This window comes from Opisthorchis viverrini (genome assembly GCF_000715545.1).
Source record: "Opisthorchis viverrini unplaced genomic scaffold opera_v5_30, whole genome shotgun sequence".
NCBI classification, from domain to species: Eukaryota; Metazoa; Platyhelminthes; class Trematoda; order Opisthorchiida; family Opisthorchiidae; genus Opisthorchis; species Opisthorchis viverrini.
The window spans coordinates 1,997,518-2,011,979 of NW_008751686.1; the positions used below are offsets into that span (position 1 = coordinate 1,997,518).

General features: G+C 44.5%; 1 protein-coding gene across 1 annotated transcript in view; it reads right to left on the bottom strand.

The window, feature by feature from the left end:
• Positions 1 to 355: 355 nt before the first annotated feature.
• The window catches only part of T265_13018 (hypothetical protein), a gene marked incomplete at both ends in the record, with an annotated part of 28,483 nt that continues 14,376 nt past the window's right edge, over positions 356 to 14,462 (bottom strand). The window contains 7 exons of the mRNA XM_009166752.1: positions 356 to 591; positions 2,868 to 2,994; positions 6,877 to 7,167; positions 9,217 to 9,472; positions 10,071 to 10,192; positions 10,432 to 10,581; positions 13,098 to 13,342. Of these exons, the coding sequence (XP_009165016.1) occupies positions 356 to 591; positions 2,868 to 2,994; positions 6,877 to 7,167; positions 9,217 to 9,472; positions 10,071 to 10,192; positions 10,432 to 10,581; positions 13,098 to 13,342 (1,427 nt within the window). The remainder of the gene's footprint in view (positions 592 to 2,867; positions 2,995 to 6,876; positions 7,168 to 9,216; positions 9,473 to 10,070; positions 10,193 to 10,431; positions 10,582 to 13,097; positions 13,343 to 14,462) is intronic.

Here is a 14,462-nt window from a genome sequence, read left to right on the forward strand (position 1 = left end):
AACCAGGAGTCAGGAAAGCAAAAACTGGATAAAAATTCAATCCCTCACGATGGGCCCATGTTTTATGTGGTAGGCGAGTCCGGCAAAAGTTAGACCAGCTAAGGTGCAAAAAATAAACATAGGAGAGGTGATCAATGAACAATGAACTTCGTGCGTCACATCAGGGTATGTACACAAGGCCAATGGCAGTGGAAGACTAAAATAGGGTAGTGATTAGTTGGTAGCAGGTAAGGGGAGATTGGTTGCAGGTGAGAAGTAGTAGTTGATAGTATACCCCAAAACGACCACCGTCAGAGCCGACCATTGTGCGCAGGTTTGGTGTGAAAGGTTTGCTTCATCTCGTGAATACAGTAGGTCACCGAGCTAGGGTTGTAATGAGTTCGGTACACATTTCAAAAAACTCCATGGTCTGATGACGTTTTTGTCTTCGGGGCAAGGGAATTTCCTGAGATCCCGTTGACAACGCGCGGACTAGATCGGTAGCACTCACACCGTCAGTGTTGTTCCCTGTTGGAAGCGGGCTAACTGAACCCACACTACCCGATCGACTGCCATCTGCGCTGTACATCGAAGCAACCATTCCAGGGGAGTCTACGGTATGATAGGCAAACGGACAAGATCAGGTTTTTTTTAAAAAAAAAGCGCGACAAGTGAGACGCTCACAAAGTATTGAAATGCTACCTACACAAGCATGGCCGCAGACAAAGTACGTTCCAGAAAGGGCACGGAATATGAGACGTGAAAGATCAAGCCCACATTTTTCGTGTGACAGGGATTCCCTTGGACAGTTCTTCGGACGCACAATGTCGCTGGAAAAGCTCTCCGTGCAGCCTGTCGCTATTTTAGCCTGGTTGCATGTTTCGATCCGTTAAAAAGTCATGAGTCTGGCAAAGCAACTGCATAATGAAAACACCGCCTGGTCTTATTCGTCTTTTAATTCTTCACAATGGATGGAAACTACATTTTAGTTTGCATTGTATGCAAGATGTTCCAAATGCCTGTATTGGCCATATCGATTCCTTTTTCTGATGGCGCATCCCCCTGAATTTGTTGCTCTCCAGTGATCTTTCCACGTCCAGTAATACAAAACCCCAAAAACTCCAAAAAATTTGTTTCCCCTTCCATTCCCGATGGGAAGTTGCATTCGTCCGTAGATAGTGTACAGCCCGCATATCTTGGGTAGCGATCTTTCAAAAATAGGTTGACTCATTGGACCGCTCCATGGACAGACTACAATCCTCGGCATCGAGATGTTGCCCCCTTGTGTTTGCCAGTGTTGTTCCTATTCCCTGTCATTTTTACTGCTTCACCTGTCTGTGTGAAATTGACAGCTGCTTTCAAACAAATACCCATTGTTATTGGGCCGAACTCCACTCCTCTTCAACCGCTCTCGGGACGGCAAAGCTATGGAACTCCTTCGACTTTCGGTCTTCGTCTTATTCCTCCCATTTCTCTGCAAATCACAAGTTGACAAACACTTAACACCCTAGGTTTGTTTAAATGTGATGTCATTTTAATGTTTTAATTTTCGTCTTTTACACAAATCTCCTAAATTCAGGGTTCACCATTCCCTGCTGTTTCACGCCTCCTTGTATCATTTGATAGATGAATGGATTAAACTTCAAACAAGTCAACCGGAAAAAGGCGACTCCAACAAACACCAGAAACGTAGCAACGATAACGCGAAAAGAATGAAAGTATACTGATGGAATAGATTTAGCTTACAGTAACTGCGATGATGCTGAATTAGACCGCCAGAGTACCTGGATGGCACACTCCGGTTGGGTCTCCACAGATTAACCAGTGATCAAGACGTTGATACGCGCCGATACAAACGACGGTCTTTGAAGTTCTAGTGGAGGAACGTTTAGTACACCTGCCAAAAGATTTGATTTGGCTGCACTGGATAATCCCGGCAGACCGCAGACTCATCCTGCTCAATTTAATTTCATGCAGTTGAGAACATCATCAGGGGAGAATACTCGTACACAGCCAAAAACAGTGCCAGGCTGCTGAGAGTGCAACAGCGTTTGCGGCCTTGTATAAGTTGTTTGTCTTTTCATAAATCAACCAATCTATTGGTATCAGCCGATTCACGAAAAACCTTGCACCTGTTCACCCCTCAATTTGAATCAGATCGAAGGGTTTGGAAACTGGCATGTTCAGCTGAGCGCAAAACCCCAGCATGACTTGCTCACATGACCCACTGGCACCATCACGGTTAGAATCAGAACAGAGAACTGACACCGTTGAATAGGTGAATAGGATGTCCTGTTTTTGGACACGGGAACAAGAACCTGTCTCACAAGTGCTCACATTGTTCTGACGTGAATCGCCCAATATTCAACGCGACAATCAATAGACACATGCACCGTGTTTCTAAGGTGGAACAAAGCTTCTGACTCCACTTCTGATAAGAAGATAAAACACAAACGAATATAGGTATCTGAAGAATAATCACCAAATCGATAGCACTTGGCCACATGGTTTGTTGATGGAAGAGCGGAATTGTTGCACGCAAGCAACGACAACTGGAATCCAAAATTGGCAATCTGTTGCAGGCTGGTGCGGGTACATTAAAAATCGATTTCTGCCACAGACCAATCAGGTAACACCAGTTCGGTAAACTTCAGCTATACTGCTAATGTGGGCGTCCAAGGCGAACAGGGAAAACAGTACGATCGTAAACTCATGTTGTCATAGCCAAAAGCATAAATGAACTTCCGGTTTGTATGAATGGCAGAAAACAGAGCACTACCAAATGGGGAGTAATGAGTTTAACTAAGAGTATTCAATCATCAGATCCAGAACACAATTTGATGCATAGCATAATCATTGTTGTATAAATTACATAAATAGTAACTTACTTCCAGAGTAGGGAGATTCCAAACAGGCAGATACGTTGTTGGATCGCCGTCGTCCAACTGCTGAGTCACTGTCCAGTTGACTCTCATCAATGCACTTAAAGTCCAACAAGTAGGATCGAGCATCAACCTAGTTGGAAAATAGTGAAAGGACAACTCAGAGATGCGGCAGCGGGGCGTGCGAATGAGAACATCGAAGTGAATTTCAAGCGAGGCCGGAAAAGTAAGGAAATATGGTCTTTCAATGCCGTCAAACGGAAACTTCATTTTGTAATGTGCTACTCACAAGGTTGCTGAAAATCCGCCGACAGCCCACGACCGGTTTCGCCCTTTTTGGGGCTCATCAGGTAGGCGCAGTCCCTGGGTTTCCGTCAAACTTGTGTTCTACTTGAAACCAAATTGCACGAGATTAGCGAATGTACACTCGTTTGAGAACATCACAAACGAGACATTCAGCTGAGTTCCAGGTGAGTCTTTCGAAAAACCAAATTAGTTTGCAAATGAGTGTATATTCGAAAACTTCACTTCTTCACTACTGGAAACTGAAAGAACCGTTTGGAGATTGTGCTCCTTTATCTAATCACGTAAAGTAGACAGACTGCGGAGTTTTGACAATACATCAGATATATCGCCGTTTCACACAAAATAAGCGAATGGCTTGGACATCACTAAACATAGCGTTTACTGATCTGCAGCAGTGCTAAAAGTGCGGAAACAAGCGAGTATCTCGCCTCAACGATTTCAGTACCGCAAATCGCGGCCGTTCAACGATGTTTCGCTGGAAACCAAGAGCTAATGTTGGTGGCTCGTAGCGGTGTCCTGAAGGTGTGTGAGCTCAACCTGGTAACCTACAGATTAAATGGGTTGTGCTATCGACGGGCTATGCGCCCTCAGCTCGACCAGCCTCAGTGATTAGCCCATATATGTGGTCAATCATTCACGTAGAAGTTCAGCAATAGCTTCACGTAAAGAACTGTTTATTTAAAGAGGACCATTACCTGCTAACCACTGTTCGTGACAACCTCCCGTCCGTGAACAACTCCAGGCGTTATCAACAACGAAGAAAATTCCACACACTACCGTATCGCATATCAGTCCTAGAGGTCGATGTGACAATTACGCAGGTAGGACAAATAAAACCCCATTCGAACCCATTGCTCAGCACCTCATAAAATGACCGATCACAAGTACGGACTAATCAGCCGAGTTGCAAATGCGTAAATCAACATCACAGGTGGAATAACCTAATCAAAATGTAGGCCATCAGGCTACAGTACTACAAACTACAACCAGCCCGTTGGCTTTCAATGAAGAAATGCCAATCAGCCGTTGTTGGCCGGGTCTCCACAAACAAAAACTGACAGAACGAGATAGCTGATTCCATCCGAATTTTTAATACCGATTCAGGTTAGGCTTCGCCTAGCCCATTTAATTTTCTTTGCATGAATCATCATTGTGTTTGGTTATACGGATAGGCATCAACATTTTGCAATGTCTTTGTGTTAGGTAAAACTTGCGGTTAGAAAAACCCTGCTGTGAGAGTGTAACAGAAAGATCTACCAAAAACAGACCAGTTCGTTTTGAGACATGCGATCCAATAGAAAACGGATCCTATTAAACCTCAGCTAGTGGGATCAACTTATGGGACTCGCTCATATTGAGGCAAATGAACAAGTCTGGTGGAATGTATAGTGCACGGTTTGCGTCAGGTTCCAGTAAATTGCTTCGTCGGTAGTAAGTTCCGGTAATTAGTATAGATTCTGGATATTTTTTTTTCACACATTGCTGGCCCCAAAGAGAATACCTTTAAGAGGTAGGATGGGCTTTTAGGAGACAATCCCATGATAGAACGACTTGGTTACTCGGGTTTGTGTACATGACCTACAGATACGAAAACTAGGAATTTCGGTTACTTAGGCAGATGGAAATTTGACAATCCACTGTTCTTAATGGATTTTGAAACGTATAAGACGCATGCCACCATTACGCGGCGAATGAACAAATGAATGCGGGACCATGGTGTGGATAAACCTGTAGATGATAGGATGATGCACCAAATTCAGTGGTCTGGAGAGTCGTACTTCATCGGGCGATGCGACCAGCATAACTACCGATATTGCATCAGCCTATTCACTACTGGTCGCGTGAAGTGTAATATTTCATCAACTTCTCTACCTCGACAAAACACAATTAGGCCTTGCTTACATCAGTTAGCCATTTGATCACAGTCAATGGATAACCTGCAATTATTATATCATGGATCATGCCGTAGACTCGGGAAAATGATTTAAAGCGGTAGGGGCGAACGCAACAAACGGTTTGGTTCATGTACCGCGTTCCATTGCCAAGGTAGGTGAGAACAGGTAATTTAAGATCAAGTGGAAAACAGGGATGGTAGTCTCTCATTAGGGAAGAGAAGAATGCCACCTACCCGAAAAATATCTCCGGGGGAGGGACTACCTTTATCAGATTCGACCCTGCTTGGCTGCCCTTTCGGATTCTAGGGCGTTCAAGAGCAGTGAAAACTCCAATATCTCCTGATCAGCGCTTTGCTTGATAAGTTGAGTTAGAATATTCTATACGCACCTTGTGCAATGCGCTGTTCAAGTGGAAAACGAGGTTGACTGGAAATGTGGAACTACATCTGCCTGATGAGCTCCAAAGCAGGCTATCGAAGAAGTGATGCTGTGTCAACAAAAAGCCACTTGTTTGGTTAGGAAGTTGAATAAAGATGCCGAAACCAGAATAGGATGAATATCGGCCCAGGAGACAAAAGAACATAAGGTTGACGGAAACTCGGGGACTGCGCCTACCTGATGAGTCGCAAGAAGAGCGAAACCGGTCGTGGGCTGTCGACAAATTTTTAGCAACCTTATGAGTAGTGCATTACGAATACACAAATTTGGGGTGTTTAAGGTGGTTTTCTTGAAAGAGGGAACTAATATAATGTAACCAGTACAATAACGTCAGTAGCTCGAATGAAAAACGATTACAAACGTTGCCAAATCTTGTGAGGTAAGCCCGAACACTTGGCAATCAACAGTTGGACGTAGCCAAGTGTATACAACTGCTTCTCATCATATGCTTTGGAAACCTTATTTTCACCTATTTTTCTCACTACTGACAAGTGGTGCACGAGTGCACACATGAACAGGTTACGTGCAACTAACACACCATGTGCGTACGTGCCCAGACTGACGTGAAGGCCCAAGCATTCTCCCCTCTCCAGAACTTCTTCAACCCAGGAGTTGAACCAGCTCAACTGATACTTTGCGTTGATAGTTGCGCCTAATTATAACATTATATCACACACTACGGTATAATCACAAAGCTAGGATAACCATGACTGTATTACTATCATGTCAAACAGAATACACAGGGTTTACAGGATTCATAGACCGATTCATAGCTATTGCAAACTGTTGGGGTTTTTTTCAACTGAGAGACTCGCAGAAGCAGTTCTCGCTTTCCTCCGTTCCCCTATGTGCGAAGATTTACGGAGATTTGTCTTTTTCTATGCAAGAGATGAACACCATGGAACTGGATGCACAACGAGGAGACCTCACTCACACCTCGAATCTCGAACCTAACTGTATTGCGTCGTCACGTTAATGCAGGAGTATAAGCATTGGAATAGTGTCAGATCAATCAAAGACAAATGGGGGTACGGAAAATAGTTACTTTTTTCAAGCCTGCTTTTTTGCTATCTTTTGCGTTAAGCATCGATAGCAGCTTCTTGGGTCCTAACTTTTTTTACCACCCCAACACAAGCTCGGAACTGCTCACAGCTTTTGGTCCAAAGCAGAACAGTGCAAAATGCACTCAAGGTTGAAATTAAGCGGGTATGCAAAGATCACTTGTCATCATCACCAACACTGACAATCAGGTCAATGTGAAGATGTCGACAGTTCTCGGAAACACGAGTTGCTGTGCCACTTTATCTACGCGGTGTACTGTTATCCAATCAGCGCTAGGAACCGGTGTCAAACAGAACACAAACCGATTGTCTCACCTGGTATAGTTGCAACACTAGCTTGGAATAGTGTTGTAGGATTGGGTTCCATTTTCGCACACGAATATTAAACGGGTTGACTACTTTCCACTCGTAGCCTAATGTGTTCATTGCTTTGAACACCTCGTGCATAATGTCCCATGGACGGGACTGGGACCGGATACCCAGATGCCACTTGAAACGTTTCATCCCGGCAGCAGCAGCTGCGCCCGCAGCAATTGCAGATTGTGCATGGGAGGACGCTGAACCAGATCCACTGTTAACATCCATCGAGGTAAGACTGCTCGGAGCCTGAAAGAAATAAAGCAAGAGTGTAAATGGCTACCGAAATAAAAGGTATCACAGAACCTGGCAAATAGTTGGTTGAGCCCGAGATAGCTCACCGGTTAGGGCGCGAACTGACTGGCCGTGAAGTCCTGCATCTTGACTGCTCCTGTCTGAACTTGGGTAACCCGGCACTATCTCAGCCCCCCTGCTTCCTTCTGGTGGCATGGCAGCTAGACAATGAAAGGGTAGTATAGCTGGACGATTAATTTCAGATAGCTGGTTGACTGCTCAGACCAACGACGCATGACACTTGACAAGAGTTTAGAGCGTACGTAATGTCATCGTGTATACCAGCTGCAGAAAGAATCCGTGAAACTCTGAGGGGGGCAGATTTCCTCCTGGGTTTCCTTTTTTGTACGAGCACGGGGCACGACACGCCGTCGACAAGAGGGCATAAAAACCTCGATAGCTATAAACAGACCATATTGTTTGTTTTAGCCACGCTTGCTCCTGTTACAGAGCGGGAAACCAGGCCAACTGGTAAACGAACTGGGTGAAAGGTAGTTTCGTGGAAAATGTGCGTGTGTGAAACGGATAAAGCCGATAAAAAAGGCACTGGTTGAAGTTCAAACGATTCCACGGCCATATGGTTAATCTCATGGTTTCTGGGCCATGGAGCATCAAAAAAGGAAATCCGCATGGTGTACAGGTTGCCCGTTGTTCACTCATCAATGGTTTATTCGCAGGAACAGGAAGAATCGTTCCGTTGAACAAACCCACCAGACATTTTGGAACATAACTAGTCAGCTTTGTCTGACTAGTTATATTGGCTAGCTATATGGCTCAGTGGTTACAGCGCGAATTTACTGACCGGTAGGTACGTGGTTCGCACCCAACCTCTGCATCTCGACTTCTTCTGTCTAAGCTTAGGTAACCTGGTAGTATTCCAGCCTTTGTGCCTCCTTCAGGTGGCATGGCAATTAAGCACCGAAAGGATGCTTCAGCCAAACGATAACCAGCTTTGTCTGTTGTAAAGATGGGACAACAAGTGCTGGTCTGTGAAGTTTATGCCGCCGAGTTAGTAGTTTCCCTCAGCCTGAATGATCAAGGCTCAAAACTCAAAGAAGCCAGACTTTATGACCACATTTCAGCCAACTTCGTCTCATGACTCATTAAGCTCGCAATCAATCAGGTGGGTGTAGATAACATTTTCCGTCTCGGCTGAATATCTTTCATCGGCAGATTTAGTACTCATAATAGATTTTGAGTTGAACAGAGTTTGAAGAGCGCACTTCCCTGATAGATCAACATCGTCTGAGAGGAAGAATTTTCATTCCAGTACCACTCTAGTAAAGCAAAGGAACTAGACATCACTTGGCAATCACAGATGCATCATCCTGTAGATTATGTGGGTGAATCCCGGACACAGCTGCCACTCAACTGCTGCACTACAAAATTATCGAAGCACACAACCTCGAAGAACAATATGGTTTTCGGGAATGTTTGGTAATAATCGGATTTATTGCTGGACAACGTTTCGCTTTTGACACAAAAGTTTGACTAAGCTGGTTGGTTATCCTTTCACCTCAAACCTCGAACAACCTCGTAACCTAGTCACTTGGCCTGACGAAGCTTTTGTGTCAAAAGCTAAACGTTGCCCAGCAATAAATCTACTGATTGTTACCAAACTTTTCCGAAAACGATGACTACTCAATCCGTTCCAAGCGTTTTTCACTTGATTGAACAATATGGTTTCTCTGATGTTCGTAGTACAATGTGACACTTGTAGCGCTTTTAGGAAAAATCTGTGAAGATCCCCAGGTACCACATGCTCTCGTTATATGATTTTGACTTTATTAACCAGAAAGTACTGTGGACTGCTTTACCTAAATGCAGCTCACCGCCAAAACGTGTGAACCTCACCAGAAGTCTACGTGACCGAATGAGAGGAAAGATGCAAACAAATAGACGGACATCGCGTGAATTTGAGAGTTTTACTGGTAATATCAACTAGAATTACCAACTTACAAACAACAGAAAAGAGAGGAGCTTTAAAGTTTGCAAATAACCTACCTGGTCTCCGACGGGATCCAGTGTTCGTGTCAATGGAGGCCCATCGGGCATCCGTTCAGGATGAGGCCGGGAGGGTGACAGAGGTCGGCTTGAAGGCGCGCCGGTGTTGTTTCCGGGAGAATGCGATAAGAGTCCGCCACCAACCGGACTCGTCCCGGATATACCTGAGATGGGGGTACTCGGAGTGGTGGAATCAATACCAGTTGCGACGTAAAAATTATTCACCTCTTCCGGGTTTAGCACCGACCCAAAACGCCTGTAAGCATGAGCAAAAAACAAAAATACCGATTGATTATAACCTAGTGACGAAAAAATACGAACAAATAGGATGCACAATAAAAGCGCACTCCGTGAAATCAGTTCGGAGGATATAGCGATACTACGGGTGGTATAAAAACGAGCGACCCCTATAAAAATTCGAGAAGTATTAAGCACAGAAGTCTTTCTACAGAACGGACGACATGTGAGCCGATTGGAGTGAGGGATTGTCTGCCTTGACTCAACCAGACAACCCATTGTGTGGTTGATGCGGGGGACGTAATTTGTTCAAAATTGTTCAACCGGTTCACCAGCGGTATGCCAATCATTTCCTAGAAAAAACGCCACGCATGACCAAGCTTATCCCCGGTTACTGAAAAGTCTGATAAAGTAGAATAAACTAGTTCTTTACCGAGTATTCTCGCATCCAGCAATGTAATTGCAGTGACCTAATTGGGTTCGGACAGTGAAAAGTCGTGGAAACTACGAACCCGGAGAGCGACGAGGTCCGAGGTGCTGTCGGTTAAGAAGCTGACAGGAAAATTAAGTTGACACTGTAACAATATTCAGAAACACTTACTTACTTCACCACTTACTTGTTATCGATAATTAGGTGATAGGCCACACAAAGGTGGTCACTAGGATCATTGTTGATCAGGGCGGCAAAAACTTCACGTTCAGTTACGTTACAGGCTTGACAAACTTCATAGACAGCCTCCTGTTATATGGGAGCGGAAAAGGAAAGGTTTATACAGAAGGGATTGAAATCCGTACGATTTGGGCTTGATAATAACAGTAAGTGGGGTGTGACAACAAGCTGCTCTTGTTTGCACATCAATAACACTTTTGATACCAACAAAATGCCACGCATCAAAGGCCAAAGAGCTAAATCAATATGAAAAATAAATAATAAACGGCGGAGTTCCTTTGCATAGGATACCTGAACGGAGCACTCACCTTATCGATTATGGATGCGTCCTCGTCCCGTTCTTGTGGAAAAAGATGATTGGGAAGATCTACGACAAACCAAGGATGGCGTCGAATCTCCTCGATTGTGGCACGCTTGATTGGATCTACGGTGATCATGCGTCGGAGCAAATCCCGGACCTGGAATAAAAACCGCCGGCCATATTCGCTGCCACGTAGACGAATGGCAATTGCGAAAAACTTCAGCTCGCAAGAATGATTTAAAAAACTACATCTGACAGTAATTCGTCACAATGGATCGGAGCCTGCCCTTCAGGACCAAAAGACAAAGCGGATGCCGAAGTCAGCTGTGTCCTTACTTAGAATACCACCTACCGCAGTTGGTAAGGTGTCCCCTTTTATGGGAAACCACAAAACCAACTCGTGGACATCCCCAGAAATATTGCTCCAGTAATGTATCAGACGGGTCCTAAAATTACTTATACTACAAGGGATAAGGTGCCTCCTTCATTTGAGGTGTTTTTAAGACGCGCTGTCTATTCGACCCAGTGGAAGGGTAGTTACCACGCACACACCAACTTTCAGTTAAAAATGGTGTTCGGTCGCTTGGAGTGCTAGGTAATTAGTATTCGATTAGCCATTCCAGTATCCTCTTGGATGCCACTACGGCAGTGAAGCATCGGTATTGGACACTGGTGTCATGCTGTCGATGAAAATGATGATGATGATGATGGATGCCACTGACGCTGGTAGGTACCGTTGAATAAGTGCACAATCGCGCTTCAGGTCTACCGGGAGGCCGGTAACGCCATCCTTATTCAAATCGGCGAGAATGACAGCAGTACATGCCTGTCCACATTCAGACGACGGCGCTACTGATCAGTTTCCTCATTCACCTCTAGAGCCTCATGCAAATACAACCAAACGCACCCTTAGTCTCATTTTTGACGCCGGCCCGTTGACCACTATGCCCTGAATGCTCTATGGTCGACTGTTCCATAGAACGATTAAGCTAAGTGCGACCGAGTAAAAAATAAGGGAAAAACAACCGGCTTTATGTGATCAGACTTAAAAAGATAAAACTCAGGTGCACAATGTTTTCAAAAGTAAGTGGTATTTATTTGTTTACGGTACTCGAAAGAACCCAAACAGTAAAGCAAGTATATTTGAAAATATCGACGTTGGAGTCTATAGACGACTCTCAGAAGCATGTTTAAAACCCTGTAGTTCGCAGGATTCATACTGCAAACAAGGAGATGCAAACTGCTGTGCAAAGAAAGCAAGCAGAATTTCAAACAAGATCATGGGAGTTGTCGAAATTTCGGAAGCTTAGTACAAGTTCTCACGCTCTCAACGGAGAGAGCGCCGAGGTTCGAAGGGGAACCACAGCTGGATGGCTGGTACATTTGCCGAAGTCATGTGACATGACGTTTACAATACTGAAGAAGTGCGCTCACTTCAGGGCCTCCCCCCAAGAAGAAACTCGTTCATACAGATGGTATAGGGAAGGGAACAAAGAAAGCGAAAGATCGATCAATAGCTATGGTGTCGTGCAGTGCTGCTGGGAAAACTCCTTATTTTGACGGCGAGGAAAGGTAAACCATCAGAGTTCCTCAAAGACTTCAAAATGGACGCAAATGGTGTGCAATACGAATAGAACGGAAGTGCATAGATGACTCGAACTATTTTTGGAGCCTGGTCTCAAATAAACAATGAAGGAAATTCGCGAAATACACCCACTGTAACCTAAGCTGGTGTTAACAAGAGATTCATCTGAATCCCAGCTGAATCTCTCGTTTACACTATTTTTCAAGTAAACGTCCTGAACAAACGCCTCCTCATATTTGAACTAATACGATAACCTAGAAAACGCAGTAGATTTTCTTGATGACTGTTGAAAACTTTTCTACAGCCCACGATCGGTTCCGTTCTTCTTGGAGCCCTTCAGGTAGGCGCAGTGCCCAAGCTTACGCCAACCTTGTGTTCAAATTGAACACCGAGTTATGCGCAACCGGTCTTATTTTGTACCATTACACTTGCTTCTCTGTTGTGTCCATACCTAGTAAACCATGTGGTCAAAAGCTTCTCAGGAGAAACGCTTCCGAGAACGGGACGATTTTAACCTGTAAAAAGATACTAGGTTATTGTAGAGGGTGGAATGTGTTTAGATCAGATGACAACGCACACCTGATACAGGGTTGTGATAGTTCATCTCTGCAAGTAGAAGATCTGAGGCTAATGATCTCACGAAACCCTAACCGGAATGGGCTAACATCAATGAAGTTGCAACAAGATGGTTGGGGAACGCGCACTTGCTGAGGCGGCAGGTGCTTCAATTACGGGAAAGCTAGAAAGGTCGGTCGCATCCAGATGCCGCCTTCGGAAATAGCGTTCCGTGCCAAATTAAGAGTGGCGCAAACCAAGAGGTGGGTGAGGTATGAATTGACAGGAAGTGTAAGATTACGAAAATCATGAGTGAGGTAAGCCTGACAGGATGGGGTCAACATCATCGTCTGTGATTGGCTGGTAGTTAACTGGTGTTGGTAGCGCTCGTGATAGTGACACACTAGTGTCCTCACACTGTTTCTGTTAAACAGTTGAGTAATGAATGAAGAAGTCTTTTTGAAGCTACCGAATGGCTGGAGGTTTTGCTCTGAGTACTTGCATTTCCACTGGGACGAGATGAAAAAACCTACCCCGGGGCTGAGTGTTTCTGGGAGATGGAAGTACCCAGCCTTTATCTTTTTGAACAAGGTCGGGATGTGTTCATCATCGAACGGCAAGGTACCACACAAAAGGGCGTACAGGATGACACCACAGGACCAAACATCAACCTCAGGTCCAGCATACAATTTGCCTGAAATCACTTCAGGTGCAGCATAGTTCGGTGAACCACAAGAAGTTCGTAAGAATTCACCGTCTTGCATCATGTTCGATAAACCTGAGGTTTTCAAGAGAGAAAATGACAGGAATATAGTGACGAATGTATAATGCGGGGATGGACGGAAATAAAAACCCTATGGATGTATCTAACTGCGCACAAGTGCTTATTATGCACCAACACATCAAACAGGAAAACTTGTGAAGAAACTGATTCTTCCACTATTCAGTAATAGCTAATGCCCAGAACAGAGTAAGAAACACTTGTAAAGCAACTGCGAAAGATAAATCAATACCACCAACACAACTCACAATATGCAACCTGCATTAAATTTGGCTGTGTATTCAAAGCAGGTTGGAGCATCTGGTTTTACGTTCAAATTTTGCATTCCCTCAAATAATCACAATTGGTTTTCAAAACACTTAGCGCACTGTGTTAGCGCGATATAGCACATAAACATGTTTGATAGGCGAGGCATTTAGACTCCGTTCAATAGGCCAAAGAACTGTGTATTATCACCAGAGAGCAACATCACTGTTGACACTGATGCTGGCGATTATAAGACTCCGTTCAATAGGCCAAAGAACTGTGTATTATCACCAGAGAGCAACATCACTGTTGACACTGATGCTCCACTGGCGATTATATTCAAAGCCTTAGAGTGAAAAGAGTAAACATTTGGTGAGGGAGAGGACATGATGCTGGCCTATCGCAAGCACTCTGAGGTGTCTATACCACTAAGCGCTCAGATAGAATACACCACGATTAGATGACAGTGGCCCCCTAGCGTAGCAGTGACTACAGAGCACCAAGAGAAACTTAACGCAATGAGTAACCAACACATACGTTGATCTTTACCCAGTACACTTATAGGCCGAGTTGAAGTGCATGAGAAGCACAAAAGAACCTTTGACATGGGGTCTTCTAAATGTGGAGGAAACCCACTAGCAATGGGCATTTTCAACATCCCGTCCACAATAGCAGTTTTAGGCTTCATTCAGCAGTAGATCCTTCGTCGCCGTTCCCTGATTATGGGAAAAGGGGAAATGACGGATTATGGCGTTATATTATACATGGTTTGACACTTAAGGATTCAGTGAAAGTAACAGCTAAAAACTACCTGCGACTGGTGCCGCAACTCATCATCATCATCATCGACAGCATGACATCATACCGATGC